A 17,404-nucleotide genomic window follows, 5' to 3' on the forward strand; every position below is an offset into this window, starting at 1 on the left:
TTGAAACGGTTCGGCTTCGAAACGGTACTGGTCGAAACGGTTCGCGTCGAAACGGTTCGCGTCGAAACGGTTCAGCTCGAAACGGTACGGGTTGAAACGGTTCGCGTCGAAATGGTTCGGTTCGAAACGGTTCAGCTAGAAACGGTTCGGGTCGAAACGGTTCACGTCGAAACGGTTCGCGTCGAAACGGATTTTTTGGATTTTTTAGAATTTTTATGATTTTTTAGAATTTTTATTATTTTTTGGAATTTTTTTGATTTTTTGGAATTTTTTTGATTTTTTGGAATTGGATCAAAATGGCAATTGAAAACATTTAAAATGAAAATCCCCAAAATACCCCTGGTTAAAGATGGAGTTTTTGGATGGAGTTAGTGTATGTGATCAAAATGGCAACAAAAGGAAAAAGTCAGGGACCTAGAGGCAAAAAGAAAAACTATTTGGACTAAAATGGCAAATTTGGACAAAACTCAGAGACTAAAATGGCAATTTACTCATTAAAGAAAGAACAGAGGGTAGCATACAAACATAAAGTTAACACACAATGTTAGTATCAAGACATTATTCAAGTTTATGAGAAACACCTAGTTATACAAATACAACCTTCAAACCTGAGAATGACATATCCTAGATTACATGAAACAAAGATAAATAAAGTTACGAAAGTCGCATGTAATTTATTTCGGTTAGCTTCACTTATTGGGTTGATCCTCATTGTATATTTTAGTGCCACTCAACACGTATCCACCCGAAGCACTCATCTGCATATGCGGGTGAGTTCTTGAAGGAAGAACCTGCAACATAATAAATAGTACCCACAAAATCATTACAGGTTTCACGTTGGATCAAGTCGGTTTGATACTTGATACGTAACTGTTTGAATGAATTATAACCGCAATCAAACCATTTATTATTAAGTCAAAATAAAATAAAAGAACCTGATATTCGCGTAGCCAAGGTTCTGTAATTTGCAGGCCAATTGCCATTTTCTCAACTTGAAGATTGTGCATGCATGTCGCCAATGGCTGCAAATATGCAAAAACAACTTTAAGTAATGTCGGTTTCCGACAGCAAGATATCACATCTTAGGAAGATATCACGTTGATTCGGGTGATGTTTTATCTCCAACGGGCCAATCAGATAGAACAAAAAAAGATTGTTGGTTGCAAGTTTATGCATAAGACCTCGTTAAATCATTTTATCAGTAAAATTATATTATTACTGAAAAAGTAAAACTTAGGTAATCAAATTTGACAATAATTATTTATTTAAAAACTTGGTAAATTGAGATATTATTATTGTTGAAAAATTTTGTACTCAATTTGACAATAATATTTTATTATAAAAAACTAGAAAATTTGGACAAAAGGGATAATAAGTACCTGAAGATACTGATGATAAATCACAAAAGGAGCTGAAAACGACAAAAACGGTAGAACCTCCTTGACTATATTCCAAGCATCCGCATCTGGAGCCGCGATTATGAGGCTACAGCATAAAAGTAGAAATTACAAACTAATAATTAGATGCTGCAAGATTTTCGGGTTGGATAACGGGTCATTATGATTTGGGTCGACCTACAAAAGACTTCTTTGTGCATTTTCTTTTTTTTAATAAATTACTAATGTCTTAATTAAGACTACAAATCAATTTTATTACAGTAGCCTCTGCACGTTGTATTGTAAGCTTTATAAACAGTTTTTGAAAACCGGACCGGACCGATCTGGCTGGTCCGATTCACCCTATCGACCTATATTGCATCGAATAGGCCGATTGCACCAGAAAACCGGGCGGTTGAAACGGATTTTTTTTGGGGTTGAAGCGAATTTTGACTAAATTTTAGCCTATTAAGTTTTATAATATCTACGAAATTACCCGGATCTTACATCCGACTCAACCGGCCCGACTAGTGGACCAGTAAGGAGACCGGTTCGACATCTGGTCGGTCCTCAAAACATTGGTTATTATAAATGCAACTTTCTACCCGTTACATGTTCCCCTTTTGGCCATAGTTGTTAATGGTGAGTAGCGACAAATAGCGATAAGGTACCTATATTCTACATAGTGAATAGCGATAAATAGCTAGCGCTACTTTTATAAATAGCAATACACTAGAAAAAAAATTAAATTTTATATGTATATTATATCAAAATACCCTGGTATATACGCTATTTTACATGTATGTTTAACAAAAACCTAAAATCCAGCTATTTTACAACTATATTTAGTTGCTTTTTATTTAAAAAAAAAAACAATAAATAATTAAAGGTCGTTGTCTATCGCCACAGACCATATAGCGAGCATGGACCATACAGCGATCGCTATTGACAATTATGCTTTTTGCTAACCTTTTTTTAATTAATCCATATAACATAAATCATAAAAGTCATAAAACACTACCCAAATCGACCCATTCATAAGTAAACTGATTAATAACCTATCACTTACTAAAACAATAGAGTAATAGACCAACCTTGAAAATCCATTTTCTTTCCACGACTTGATGGCATCCTCGGGAGCTTTTTCTCCCGGTTGCACAGCTTTATGTACTTTTGCGACAACGGTTACGGTATCGGGTTTTTCATCTTCAGATGCCACTGTGGTTGCTTCCATGCTAACGGGCTGGTCAGATTGAATAGAAGATAATGTTACCTGCGTAGAAACATTTTCAGATCTTCATAATTGGGCTTACAGGGTTAAATATGTAGAGTAGACTGTAATAAAGGTTGCATTCAGGCGGGTTGGATAACGGGTTAAAACAGGTTTAGGTCAAAACAGGTCAAGACGTCAGTATCGGTTGACCTGTAGATTTTGTCGAAAACTTCCCGTTTTTAACAAATAATTAGTCATATGATAACTATAATTATAATATGTAAATAATCTAAATTCTGAAATTAAGTTATTTTTATGAGGTTTTACGCATTAAAATTTAAAATTACACTGAATTTCTGACACGACCCGAAAACATGACACAATTTGGGTCGTGATCGGGTTCATATGTATGACACGATTTTCGGGTTCGGGTCATGTTCAAGTTCATCTAAAACTTTCAGCTTCGGGTCAGGTTGAACACGACAACCTGCGAACACGACCCGTTTAGCACCCCTAGATTTTGATATGGGTCAAAATGCGACCTCTAGGCTATATAAGAATTCAAAATTAGATTGCGACTAACATCGGATTGATTGGACGGATTCTCGATACTATCGGCAACTTGAAGGTGGCCATTTCCTTTAGAATCTCCAACGTGAGAAGCAGAGAGTTCGGTAAGAGGCAACCTCACAATCCTGGATCAAGAAGGATATAAACCACCGTCAAATTATAATGCTAAATATTTGTAATAAAAAATCGAATGGCTAGTAAGAATAATTTGATTATTTGATATGATTAAAGGCGATTACTAACCTTCTGTTAATTTCGTCACCAAAGTTGAACATTCGTACTATCTCGAGAGAATGTGGAGAATCTCCACGATAAGTATTGCATACATAACCGGTACCTGTTACATGTACAACATTATTTATATTACATGTAATATTAATTGTCTTCGAAAACAAAGAAAGGGGTATTTCAGTCACTTCAACCAACTTTGATTAACTCAAACTAGAGTACGGATGGTGGTGGATCCAATTATAGGGTGATGTAAACATGAGGATAAAATGGTCACTTTTTGGGCTGCAAACGAACCGAACTTTCAGCGAACAGTTCGTGAACCATTCGGTGGGAAGTTCGCTTGTGTTCTTTCGTTTAGTTAAATTAACGAACACAAACAGAGGCCGCATTCATTTATTTATGTTCATGAACGTTCGGTAATGTGTCCGTTGATGTTCGTTTGTGTTTGATAGTTCATTAGCGTTTTTAATTTTCAAAATTAATTTAAATACTTCAAAATTCCTACTAATAAAATATCTAATAAATATTAGTGTATTGCATATTACATACCTTTTAAATTTTATTGTATTCGTTTCTGTTCATGAACGTTTGTTTGTGTTTAGTTGTGTTCATGACATTTGTTTGTGTTCGTTTCCTCACTGAACGAACACGAACAAAAAAACCTCGTTCGGTAAGTATTCATGAACAGTTCGCGAACACCACTATTTCCTTAACGAACCGGTTTGTTTGCAGCCCTAGTCATTCTCATCAAATTTGGCCAACATAGGTGAAGTTGCACCTTACATAGGCCAATTGAATTTAAAATGAAACTGATCGATGTAAAAAAAGAAAATTGTCTCTAATTTTGGATACTAGAAAACAACAACAAAAAAAAAAAAAAAAAAAAAAAAAGATTACAAAAAACAGGAAAAATTTACCTCCCAAACGCTCTGCAACGGCACCAGTTATCAAACCGCCAATCATGTCCACTACAAGAACATCCGATTGTGCAGTGACATTAGCAAAAGATAAAAGAAGCGACAACGTATCAACTCTCAAGAACCTGCGATTCAGACATTACCAATTAATAACTATGAATCGTTTTCAATGCGCTAAGAAGATATTAAAGCCTAATTAAATCATTCCCTACAGTATTAATTACCCGATTCTTGCAGGATACTTCTTGAAGTAAGTGTCACATACGCTGGAAGAAATAAGTGTAATTCAACATGAGAAAATAAAAGAAAAATATGTTTTAATGAAATAATAGAAATTTAAACACCTGCGGGCGAAGGGGCGTCGTAAGAGTACTTTAGGAGCGTACTTTTTTTGTTTTTTAAGCCTATATTTTTCCTGAAAATGATAAACTTCAGTATGAAACCATAGTTGTTGTTTGATAAATGTCGAATACGATACTCACTTGTGAAAAGGCCGTTTTATTCTCAAATGTTGCACTGTTGGCAATAAGAGCTTCAACTATTTCATTCCCACTTGCACCCTGTCTGGATTAACGCTGTACATAAGTCATTATAATAAAACAAAAACAAAACAAAATCATAAAATATATACATAGGTAAGTTTATATTGTTAGCCAATATAAGGTTCTAACCTTCGCAGTCCTTCTATATCTTCACCGGTAAGTGTTTGGGCTGTATTATTATCAATCAATGCACGGTTGTCTCTCGACTCGTCCTTTACGGCACCTTCCCTCTTGTCCTCGGTGTTATTATTAGCTGATAAAAATTAGAAGACAAGAAAATATTTAGGGAAAGATATCATATAAAAGACCAATAGACAACTAACAACTTCACTTAAGAAAAAAACCGATAGTTTTTTAAAAAACTATAGAACTGCCAATGCTATAAGTTTTACGATTGAAAACTGAAGCAAAGTTCAATAGGAAGAAAAATTAGAAAACAGAACATGCACACAGAAAGAAAGAAAGAAAGAAAGAAAACAAACCTTCTGGTGTCGGAATAACGCGAGACAAGCAAGGACCGTTTATTCCATTCTCTACTTGAAACAACGAACCAAATGGACACCCGATCAATGGCTGGAGTGGATAATTCTTATTCCCAATTTTAACAATCCTGCATAATCCACATAATCCACAACAAATGAAACTAAAATAATCTCTCTGAGCCCCCAAACTAAACCAAAATAATCTCTTTGAACCCCCAAAATAATCTCTCTAAATCCCCAAACTAAACCAAAATTAAAAACAAATTCTAACTTTAATTCACATGTTCACATCTAAACATACACAATGATATCAAAATCCACATTAAAAAAGAGACTGAAACAATCTTTTTAAAATTTTGGATTAAAAAAATTGAATCAAACATACACATTGATATCAATGAAAAAAAAACTGAAACAATCTCTTTAAAATTTTGAACTAAATCAGATTTTAACTTTAATCAAACACATAGTAATCACCTCACAAGTTCACATCTAAACATACACCACATTCATATCAAAATCCACATTAAAAATTTTAAAAAAAAATTAAATTAAAACATAATCAAAACCAATCAAACACATAGTAATCAATGAATTCACAAGCTAAACACACACATTCATATCAAATTCATCAATATCATAAGTTCAAAATCAAAATCCAAAATCTACAACTTACGATCCAGCAGTGAGTCTGGAGAAAAGGAGACGATCTCCATCATTAATATCCAGCAAAACACTACAACCTTCCCACGTTATTCGACGGTTTTGGCTGGAGTTTTCGTGTTCAATCGTCGACATTATTCAATGAATCGAACAAAAGTTTCGAATTTATTGACAAACAGTATTCGATTTATTCCAATTAATAACGAGCTGTGGAGATGAAGGTGTTGTTGAAGAGGAAGTGACGATATAAACCCTAGTTAGGGTTTAATACAACGGTTTTGAGGGGGAACTGTTTATTACTTCTGTTGAAGACTTTGTTTGGGACTTGGGTTTTGATTTGGTGGCTTTGGCCCGTTTGTCTTAGACCATGTAATGTGAAGTCATAAAATTCTTCTGGCGCGTTATGCGGTAACACCATGTTTAGTGGTTTGGGTGAATAAAGCCTCTACCTTTTAGCGTTTTTCGCCATGTGACAGTATAGTCGGTAAGGGGCATTATTGGACGTTTTTCTAAAATGGGTGTAGTGGGGATGTGGGCATTACATTAAAAAGGGTGTTAAACAATTAAATAAAAAAAATATCAAAAAATGGTATTGGGCAAGCATAGGAGAGAATGCATGTCATTGGCCAAACCATTTGATGTTTGGCGTGATTTAAAAAATACCGGGGGGGCTTTTTTTTGAAAAAAAACACGACCAAACACGCCCATGGGGGTGGGGATGGAGCGAGATCCGGCGTTATTGGTGGCAAATTTTGAAAAAAAACCACGCCAATTACGGTTGGTTTAAGTGACGAATTGTGTAAGAGAGCGACTTTACGAGACTTTATGTTACAAGAGGGTGTAGTCATAGAGCCTTATACTCATTGTTACCTCATCATTAATTTTCTATTTTTTCATTTAATCTCTAAATTTTATTAAAATAACACTTTTATTAAATTTAAAATAACACTTTTATTAAATTTAAAAAAAAACATTAAATTTAATCTTCGTCTTCATTGTCATTTTCTCCTTCTTCCTCTTAGTTTTCTCCATCATCCAAACCTCCGTCTGCGAAGTTCCCAACTTCTTCCTCCCCGCGATTTCTTCGGGTGAAAAAAATCTTCAGTAAATATCGGTGAATGAATCTTCTGATGAGGGGCCATTATTTTTTAAAAGAAAGTGGGAGTTTTTTTTTTTTGATGAATGAGAGTTTTTTGAGGTTTGGTTAAGGTGAATGTTAAAGATAAATGGTATATATGGATTGTTTAGGATTTTTTTTATCAAGTAGCAAATGGTCAGTTTTTTGAAAATCTTCCCCCCCCCCTCTGCCGCTATTCTCTTCGCGAGCTTTCGAAATCAAGCACCCATAGCGCCGGCCGTAGCGGTGTGGCGTGGCGCTATGAGGCGCTATGTTGTCTTTGGCCGGGTTATGGCGCCCCACTACGGATGGCCTTATGGTCGATATTTTTAACACAAACAATCATAATTGCGTAACTGAACACGACTATCTAAATGTGCAAAACGGGTCGGCGGGCTATTAGATAGTAATTATGTTGTAAATGTTTTAATTGGGTTTTGTGTGTTGGTCTGTTTGATTAAAATGGTTATACAGGCAGATAGGCCTGGACACGACCAATTTAAACTCGAAAACAACTAATTTATCATGATAATCAGCAACATTTAAAAACATAAGTTTAATCTTGTTAATAAGTCGTGGCTATTGGCGAGTTTGATTGTTTGCATCTTGGGAATAACGGGCCTCATATCTCCCATTTGCTTTTACGCGGATGATGCTCTTCTTGTTGGGAAATGGTCAATGCGGAATTTCAAGAATATGATTCGGCTGCTTCGCGTTTTCCACTTATGCTCCGGATTAAAAATTAATTTGTTCAAGTCGACTATTTTTGGTGTTAATTGTACCGAAGAAGAGCTTAAGGTTTTTTCTGAAGTGTGTGGATGTAAGCATGGGTCTCTTCCTTTTGATTATCTTGGAATTAAAGTTGGAGCGAACATGAATCGAATTTGGAATTGGGAGTCGGTGATAAAGAAATGTAAATCTCGGCTAAAGTTATGGAAGGCTAGAACTTTATCTATTGGTGGGCGACTTGTGCTCATTAAATCGGTTCTATCTAGCTTGCCCATATATTATTTTTCCCTATATAAGGCTCTGATCAAGGTTATTGAAGATATGGAGATTATTACGTTTTTTGTGGGCAGGCGACGAAAATATTAAGAAGATTCATTGGGTAGCTTGGGATGTTGTTACGACTCCTAAGAAGGAAGGGGGTTTGGGCGTTTCTAAATTGGCAGAAGTTAATATGGCTTTGCTGGTTAAATGGGTTTGGAGGTACAAGAATGAAGCAGTATGTCTCTGCGAAAAGTGATAGAGGCTTGTCATGGCAAAAATAAAAAATGACATATCCTTCCTGTTAATAATTCGCAATCAGGAGGCTGGAAAGCGATGGTGTTATCGCTGAATAAAGTGGTTTTGCAATCCAGAAATGTTAACTCCCAGTTTCGAGCTGTAGTCGGCAATGGTTCTGAGGTTTGCTTCTGGATAGATAAATGGCGAGGGGACTTGCAGTTTAAAGACACTTTTCCAGCTTTGTTTAGCGTGGCAAAGGACAAATATGCTTCGGTGGCTGAATCATGGGATAATGAGGCTTGAATTTACTGCTGCAGGTGGAACAGGAGGTTGTCGGATGCTGCTGAGTTCGAGCAGGCTGATCAGATAACTTCTCTGCTGAACGAGTTTGTGGTAACTGGACGACCGTTGGGTATGGGAAGGGAACAATGATGGAGATTTTGTTGTGGCCGATTTCAAGAAATTATTGGTTCAAGAGAAGTGTCAAAAGAGGGATTTTTGTATGAAATGGATTTCGTGGGTTCCTCTAAAGGTTAAGATTTTTGTTTGGCGGCTCGAGATGGACTGTATTCCGACCCGCGCTGCTCTTCGAAGACGACATATCAACCTCCAAGATGTTTCATGTGCTTTGTGTGAAGCGGAAGAAGAGACGACGTTACATCTTTATACCGGATGTGGTTTTACGTTTGGGGTTTGGTCGGCGATTGGTGCTTGGTGCAAGATAGACCCTATTTTCGCTTTTGATGTTAAAGATTTATTAAAGCTTGCGAATGGGAGAAGAATTAAGGAAGAAAAGAAGATTATTCAAGGTATTGTTATGGTTTTCATGTGGGTTATTTGGAACGCGAGGAATGAAAAGATCTTTAGAAACAAAGGTACGGAAGTTAGAGAGCTAGTGGCATCTATTAAGTCTTTGTCCTTTATTTGGCTAAGGTCAAGATCTAGGTTTAAAAAGATTGTTTGGAAGGATTGGATGGTGAACCCATTGTATATGTTGTAGTTTGTGCGTCGTCCTTGTTTTGAGGGCCGGTCGCGGTTTTATTGAAGTTTACCTTTCAAAAAAAAAAAAAAAAACTAATTGTGTGCTTGTGAATTGTGAATGTGATTCATATGAAAGTGGACAACTAGTTTATCTACTTTCATTATTGTGCTTTCAGCTATGACCTCATATAACTTTATTTTTAACACTTGTTGATTATTAAATTTTTAAGTCAGACAAATTTGTTTTTAAAGATGGTTACTTAGTTTGTATATTGAAATGTTTAAAAACCGGACATGTCAATGAAGCCTAACAATTTATTGGTCATATTAGTCGAATAGACTGAACTGAACTTAAAAACTAGCTGACGTTATAGCTAAACTAAAAATGTTTTTATATATTATCTCAAAATATAAACAAAATATGTTTATGTTGGTTATATTTAATAGAATTAAGAAAAATATGTTGATTTAAAAAAAAAAAGTAATAATGAATATATCTATGTTGATTTAAAAAAAAAAAAAAAAAAAATTGGTGTCTAGGCATTATACCTAGTGGAGATGGATATGAACGGATGATTCCACTGGTGGCACGATGGTCCGTCAGTGATCCAAATTTGCCGTTCAAAAAAAAATATATCTATGAAAAACTCGATCACGGCCCATTTTTTTCCAAGACAAATTTCACGAGGTCTCTTTAACTTATATTCATCTCCCCGAAACAATTAACCTTGCAACGTTTCATGATTCGACATGTGTTACTAGTCTATTGATTAAATCAATTTATAAATTTAACGCACAAGGGTTTTGAGCGGGGATGATTATATAAAATCTAAGATTATAATAACTCGGCTGCTCATTTAGAACACATTTAACTTGTAATAACCCATGAAAAACTTGTTTGACCCAAACTAGTGCCAACCCGACCCAACCGGCAGGTTTGATCCAAAACTGCTGCCAACCAGACCCAACAACAGGTTTTGGGTATAGGGTTGGGCCCGAACCGGTTTCAACCCGACCCAAATTGATAAGGTTCATTTATATTCCTATAAAGCACCCGGACCAGTTTGGCCTCAAACCGATTTTGATCAACTTTGACCAACCAAACCGGTTATGAACCAAACTGATTTGGCAAAAAACCCGAAATGTACACCTCTAGTTTGAGTGTAGTCCGTTTTGTTTACTAAATATTTAGTGGTTTTCATATGAACGATGAGTTTCCAATACTCAAAACAATAAAGAAGCCATAGCAACATTACATCTCAGTCTAAGTACTATCCGGCATCGACTATCTAAATGAGATTTTGAACATCAAAAAATTTCAAAGTCGACAAATTGAACCAAAGCTGCCTGCTGCTATACTATTACAGTATATATACAAGAACTGATGAATGCAGAGAAAGAAACAAAAATAGTAACTAGTAAGGTCGAGGTGTGTGTGTGTGTGTATTTGTGTGTGCGGGGCCCTACACAAGAAAACGGACAAAATTGTAGAATCACATACTTGAGCTATCTCACAGGCATAATACACTAACTACTTTTCACAGTCATAACCCCTGCATCCTTGGCAAAAAAACCGAATAGTTTCAGCAAACCCGTCAATGTCATTGTCCCTTGCTAAATGAGTGCATCTGTTTCACCAAAAGGCAAAAAGTCATAATGGGTTCCGAGGTCATTTTCTTGTACGGGTCGGACCGGGTTGACCCAACAACACTTTTATGTCCAATAACTAATGTGTTAGCTATGAGTCTATGATTATACAAACGTTTAGAATTCCAACAACTAATTCTTTGAGTAAAATGATGTGATAGCATACAAGTCAGATTAATATTTAATCATGGGTTACCTCGCTCAACGATGCCTGTGTGCGTTTACAGCTTCACCACTTAATTCCCTCCTAACCAGCTCCAGGATTTCGATAACCTGCAACATACACGCACAAAGTGAGTCATGTGTGTGCGCGCGCGCATATAATAACAAAGTTGAAAATTTCTAGTTAATTAAATAAGTATCGTCTTACCCCAGGGTAATGTTTCAAGACCGGCGAGTAATGGTCAAGAGCTATATATATCTTCTCAAGAAGCCCGCAAAGTGTTTCCACTTCATCACCCAAAAGATCAACCTAGATTCAAGAAAATGTCAAACACTTAAAAAAACACAATCTTTCCATATTAGATTAAGAATTCAGAGGGAGATTAAGAAAATTGGATGAAGTACAGGACATAAAGATGCCCCAAATCTTGATATCAATAATCAATTTTACGCAACCAAAACAATATATATTAAATTTCATATTTACCCATCTTATTTTATTAAATAAAATTTATTAGGTGACCATAATACCCTTCTCTTTCTCCTTACACTCCGAACTCTCATATCCTAATGCAGGTATTAAGGAAAGGGTATAAATGTCATAAATTTGGAAAAAAAAAACATTATATTTGATATTATGATTTCTTATTGGTCAAGGATGATACTATACCAAGTTTGATAATGAATATTATACAAAAATTAATAAAAAAAAAACTGGTCAATTTAATTCCAAATAATATATAACATAAAAAATAGAGTAAACATTAATTTTCGTCCTTGTGGTTTGCTAATTTTAACACTATTAGTCCAATAGTTTAAAAATTGCATTTATCATCCAATAGTTTGCATATTGTAACACTTCTAGTCCACCACTCTATTGGATGATAAATGCAATTTTTAAACTATTAGAGTGGTGGACTAGAAGTGTTAGAATATGCAAACTATTGGATGATAAATGCAATTTTTAAACTATTGGACTAATAGTGTTAACATCAGCAAACCACAAGGACGAAAATTGAAGTTTACTCTAAAAAATATGTAGTGTCACTAATTACTAAAGTGTCTCATAGATGATCAACCTAATTAAGTTGAATTATTTTGTATTCTACTATACATTTTTAGGTTCACACATAATCTTAGTCACCAAATGCAGGCATAATTTGATTGCAAAATTGAGAAAGTAAGTTTTAAATGAAAATTGTAAAACACATAACAATAGAACTTCCAAGTATTACCTCTTCCTCAGCCATTTGAAGGTCACGACATTTCCTTTCGAGATTTTGTTTGTATACTATCCCAGCGTTTTTAAGTGCGTTAGCTGCCATGACGAGAGAACTCAATTGAGTTCTTGAATTTTCTAACCTAAATAGTTTCACACAAATCCAAATTAATCAGTCATGTTTATGAAAACAACTCTTTGTTATCAACAACTGTATGTAATGGTGGCAAGATGAACAGGCCAAGTAACGGGTCGACCCACAAACACTTTTTTGTCCATAATTAATCCTTTTAATAAATGATTAATGCTATAATAGTGATTACAAAAATGATTAATGTTTCAAAAGTCATATAGTTACAATAACAAAAAGAAATCTTTGCGTATAAACGATTTAAGAGGTTATAATTATTGTATTTATTAAAAATCTACTTTCGGCAACTTTCATCTTGTTTGACCATTTGAGTAGTTAACTTTTTTTTGTTTGAGCCATTTGATATTAAAATACAACACAAATCAACCCACTTAAGAGCTGCAAACGAACTGAACGTTCAGCGAGCAATTCGTGAACCGTTCGACGGGAAATTCGTATGTGTTTGTTCATTTAATAAATGAATGAACGAACACAAACAAGAAATTTCGTTCGTTTCGTTAAATGAACGAACATGAATATACGCCATGTTCGTTCATTTATGTTCTTGAACAGTTGAACGAAACAACGTGTTCGTTTATGTTCGCTTGTGTTTGATAGCTCATTAGTGTTTTCAAATTTTATATCCTATTTAAAATACTTCAAAATTCCGACAAATAAAATATTTAATAAGTATCATTGTATTACATATGTTTAGGAACGCTCGTTTGTGTTCATGGACGTTCGTTTGCGTTCGTTACCTAAAATCAACAAACGAACACGAACAGAAAATCTCGTTTAGTAAGTGTTCATGAACACATATATTCCTTAACAAACGAACATGAACAAGGTCTCGTTGGTGTTCGTTCGGTTCATTTGCAGCCCTAAACCCACTTACAAGTAAATGATGAGACGAATTGCCACCTCTTATTGTATGTATGAAATAACAAAAAGAAAAAACAAGTTAAATACCTTGTGTAATTACTTTTAACATCCCATGTTAACCTGCGTTCGAAATCAACAAATTTGGCAGATAATTCATCAACAAGAACAACGACAGCTTCCATCTGCTTCCTATGTTCTCTCTCTTTTGCTTCAATTTGCGACATAAACCTCTGCTTCTCCTCAGAAAGATCAACAACCTTGTTCTTGTACTCGTTCGACGTTTTCGTCTCTTCCATTACTAGCGCAAGCCTATCATTAAGTGAAATTATTTCCATTTCATCAGATAAAAGTTTTTCTTCCGCTTTTAACAACTTTTCACTCATTTCATCCAACTCCTTATTGGCCTTCAACAGCAATGTTTCACTTGATTTCTTAGTTTTTCTTAAATTATTAATCTCATCCCGTGCTAATGTTTCTTTTTCTTCCATTGAGCTTCTTAGCATATTCACTTGATTTCTTAGTTTTTCTCTCTCTTCAGTTTCCAATATTAAATCAGCCTTCATTCGCGTTGCCTGTGTTTCAAGAAAAACAAGTTTCTCACGGGCGGTTGCGTATTTTTCATGCAAATTCTCGACCTTTTGATTAACGTCCGTTAACGTTTCTTTGAATACAGTCCCCAACAGTTCTTGCACGAGTAATGATTCCATACGTGTGTCGATAACAGCATTTTCTAGTAGAACCTCATAAACATCATGCATTGCAGAAATTTGTACCTCTGATTCTTCTTTCATGTTTTGAATACAGCAATTTAGCTGACGAACAACACATTTGTAAACATCTGCAACAATGGAAGCTTCGATAAACGAATCTGCCATAGATGATTTATGTTTTTCGGAAACAACAGTTAACCGAGATGATAGGTTATTCACTTCATCCTTTGTAACAGAAAGCGCGTCTCGAAGTTGGCGATTTTCTCGTAAAACGGTGTTGAGACTGACAACTTTATCACCTTTTCCGATAAATTCATCACTTGCGTTAAGAATCTCATCCAACTTAGCAACGACATCCGGAATCTTCTTTGTTAATACTTCAAAGTCCTTATTATGTGGAACAAAAGACCGTCTTTCACTAAGGTATATCCCTCTTAACTTAATATAATTATCGGTTATTTGATGAACCTCCGCTTCATGATCCCGTTTTAACTTTAATATATAGTTGTTGAAAAACTTGACCATTTCCTCCTTGTTCATGTGGCCTAACGAATTAGCATCAAAACTATCGGCATCATCAGGTTTTAACTCGGTTGACAGTTGACTTCTCAACGGGTTCCCGTGAGTCATATCGATATCTAACGAACCGTGAGAGATTAAATGCCCCGAATCGTTACTTGGTAGCAACTTCGTTAACGACTCTAGCTCGTTTCGTAGATCGGAAATGTTACTAAATTTCTCGGCCAAACGTAAATTTTGACTTCCGGCCTCTTCGAACTCGTCCCGTATGCATTTAATGGAACTTTGTATTACCATATCTTCAAGTTCTTCTTTTAACTCATGCTTGTGTTGCCATTCATTAAGTGAATTTTTAGAAAACGTTAGCACGGTATCTACCATTTTAGACATGCTGTTCATCATCGTTTCAAGATTATCTACAGTTTTCTCTAAATCATACTCCTCTTTCAAAATACCACCCAACCCCAGTATTTCATAAGATCCATTTCTCTTAATTTTACAACCCTTTACGCCTTCAATCTGTTTTCTAAGCCTCTTAAACTCATCGGTAACCGACTCTTTTGTTTTATCATGCTTCACTATAACATCTTCAAAACTCGCATACCCTATAAAGTCAACACTTGACTCGTTTCGATCTCCGTTAAAAAACGAAATAGAGCTCTTTAACCTTTCGAGCTCCGACTCTTTAGCTTTGATTTTCTCATCGGCATCCTGTTCAACAGCACTAACCATACCTTTAATCACTGAATCACTTACCATTCGCGCAACCTTGAGTTGTTTATCAACTTCTTCTTCGATCATTTTATCCAAATCATCTAAAAACTCAACACCGACACTCTCATTGTGTTCCGTACCAAGCCCAACTTGTTTGGATTCTAAATCATGAATTCCATCAGTACTCTCGAAGCCCATTGTATCCTCCAACACCTCTTGGCTCCCCATATAGTAATATTAAACCTATTAAAGTATATAAACACATAATTACACCAACTACTATATAAGTAAACACAACTTTTCTGACAGATTAGAAGCTATACAAGTATACAACAACATGATTAGTTAGTAAATAAACCCTAAATGAGCGTGGAACCAAATAAATCGAAAATAGAACTACAACAAAAGAAATTAGTTAAAGCTAGAAGAATTACAGGTTCAACAGTAACTAATGACTCTTCAGCTATATATACAAATTACATGGTTCAAGCTGTGCTCATGTAACCAAAAGTCAAAACAACTTTTCTGACAAATTAGAAGTTACAAACCTAAAACAGTTATATAACTATAGAATTAAACACGATTAGTAAGTAAATAAACCCTAACTTAGCGTGAAATCAAATAAATCGAAACTAGAACCACACAAAGAGAAATTAGTCAAAATTACAACAATTTCAGGTTCAACAGTAACAATTCTTCAACTAAATACGCAAATTACATAATTCAATCTACTTATGTAACCATTAAACACTCTTAAAACTGAAATTGAACAGCAAATGAACAAAGTCAACACAACTTTTCTGACAAATTTATGAGTAACGAACCTAAAACAGTTGCAAAACTATAAAATTAAACACAGTAAGTAAGCAAATAAGCGAATTCAAATAAATTAAACCACAAAAAGAGAAATTAGTCAAAATTAGAACAATTTCAGGTCCGACAGCAACAATTATTCAACTAAATACATAAATTACACGGTTCAATCTGCTCGTGTAACCATTAAACACGCTAGAAACCGAAAATAAACAGAAAATCAACAAAAAATCAAATAAATCGTAACTGAATATACAACAAGAGAAATTAGTCAAAATTAGAACAAATTCAGGTTCAAAAGCAATAATTCTTCAACTAAATACACAAATTACACGGTTTAATCAGCTCATGTAACCATTAACGACACTCGAAACTGAAAATCAACAAAAAATGAGCAAATTGAGAACAGCGAGAGCTGTGAACACTTACAGAAGTGATGAAGAAGATGAATTAATCCAGAAAACAGAGGTGAAGTAGTGAAATTTGGCGTTTGAGGTGTATGAATATTGTTCCGAATAGCTTTCTTGAGGATGAATTTAGGGTTTGTTGGGGGTGCGAGTGATTTTCGGTGTGTTTGGAGGAGAGAGAAGCGGGACGAGAGTGAAAAAAGAATTTTGGGAGGTGTAGCAGGCCCCTCTACTTTTGTCTATTTACAGTTTGTGATACTTTCTTTTGGGGATTTGCTGTATAACTTACATGTGTTTTGGATTTTGGATTCCCTTTTCGATTTAGATAGATTATGGGGCTGTTTGGCTAAGCTTATTGGAATGACTTATTTGCTTATTTAAAAAGCAAATAAGTCATTCCTTTTTGCTTATTTAAATAGCAAATAAGTCATAAGGGAATGACTTATTTGCTTATTTACTTATTCCTCTCACATAATAAGCTAACCAAACACCTTTTAGCTTTTCAAAAAGTAAATAAGTTACTAAAATAAGCTTAGCCAAACAGGCCCTATATATGAGTTAACTGTCATTTTCGTCCTGTGATTTGATGGAAAATGTACTTCGGTCTAAAAAAAAATTTGTGTCAGTTTCGTCTTCAACATTTTTGAAACATGTCATTTCAGTCCAAAAAGATAATGCCTTGCGCCAGTTCCGTCCTCAACGTTTTTAACGACGTGTTATCTTTTTGGACTGAAGTGACACGTTTCAAAAATGTTGAGGATGGAACTGACGCAAATTTTTTTTGGACTAAAGTGACAGTTTCCACTAAACCACAGGAACGAAAATGATAGTTAACTCATTATATAATTAAGAGATACATTTTATTGAATGTATATATTATAT

The 17,404-nt window shown here is 35.0% G+C and overlaps 3 protein-coding genes across 3 annotated transcripts; 1 reads left to right on the forward strand and 2 right to left on the reverse strand.

Moving 5' to 3' along the window:
* Positions 1-472: 472 nt before the first annotated feature.
* On the reverse strand, positions 473-6,330 carry LOC110908169 (tRNA (adenine(58)-N(1))-methyltransferase non-catalytic subunit trm6). The gene is made up of 13 exons (XM_022153069.2): positions 6,008-6,330; positions 5,332-5,459; positions 4,979-5,102; positions 4,790-4,871; positions 4,652-4,722; positions 4,532-4,573; positions 4,308-4,432; positions 3,403-3,496; positions 3,173-3,284; positions 2,471-2,649; positions 1,380-1,485; positions 936-1,022; positions 473-791 (listed from the first exon to the last, which is right to left on the reverse strand). Exons 1-13 carry the CDS (start codon positions 6,127-6,129, stop codon positions 690-692), a joined length of 1,374 nt encoding a protein of 457 aa, XP_022008761.2. The 5' UTR covers positions 6,130-6,330; the 3' UTR covers positions 473-689.
* A 2,567-nt stretch (positions 6,331-8,897) lies between these two features.
* Positions 8,898-9,338, forward strand: LOC110906502. The gene has a single exon (XM_022151625.1). The coding sequence runs from the start codon at positions 8,898-8,900 to the stop codon at positions 9,336-9,338; it is 441 nt and encodes a 146-aa protein (XP_022007317.1).
* Positions 9,339-10,540: 1,202 nt separating this feature from the next.
* Positions 10,541-16,740, reverse strand: LOC110908168 (WPP domain-associated protein). Its single transcript, XM_022153068.2, has 6 exons — positions 16,545-16,740; positions 13,447-15,545; positions 12,364-12,490; positions 11,337-11,438; positions 11,163-11,239; positions 10,541-10,947 (listed from the first exon to the last, which is right to left on the reverse strand). Exons 2-5 carry the CDS (start codon positions 15,528-15,530, stop codon positions 11,168-11,170), a joined length of 2,385 nt encoding a protein of 794 aa, XP_022008760.1. The 5' UTR covers positions 15,531-15,545; positions 16,545-16,740; the 3' UTR covers positions 10,541-10,947; positions 11,163-11,167.
* Positions 16,741-17,404: the final 664 nt, after the last annotated feature.

The sequence above is a fragment of the Helianthus annuus genome, chromosome 14, assembly GCF_002127325.2.
Source record: "Helianthus annuus cultivar XRQ/B chromosome 14, HanXRQr2.0-SUNRISE, whole genome shotgun sequence".
NCBI lineage: Eukaryota > Viridiplantae > Streptophyta > Magnoliopsida > Asterales > Asteraceae > Helianthus > Helianthus annuus.

Bases quoted from the DNA above. Each gene is read 5' to 3' on its own strand.
- LOC110908169 (XM_022153069.2), bottom strand. From the start codon at position 6,129: ATGTCGACGATTGAACACGAAAACTCCAGCCAAAACCGTCGAATAACG. The intron at 2,650-3,172 runs GTTAGTCGCAAT...GTTTCTACGCAG, and splicing joins ATCCGTCCAATCAATCCGAT to GTAACATTATCTTCTATTCA. The intron at 792-935 runs GTTCTTTTATTT...ATTATGTTGCAG, and splicing joins CTTGGCTACGCGAATATCAG to GTTCTTCCTTCAAGAACTCA.
- LOC110906502 (XM_022151625.1), top strand. From the start codon at position 8,898: ATGGACTGTATTCCGACCCGCGCTGCTCTTCGAAGACGACATATCAAC.
- LOC110908168 (XM_022153068.2), bottom strand. From the start codon at position 15,530: ATGGGGAGCCAAGAGGTGTTGGAGGATACAATGGGCTTCGAGAGTACT. The intron at 12,491-13,446 runs GTATTTAACTTG...GAAACTATTTAG, and splicing joins GTTAAAAGTAATTACACAAG to GTTAGAAAATTCAAGAACTC. The intron at 11,240-11,336 runs GTAAGACGATAC...TGTATGTTGCAG, and splicing joins TCTTGAAACATTACCCTGGG to GTTATCGAAATCCTGGAGCT.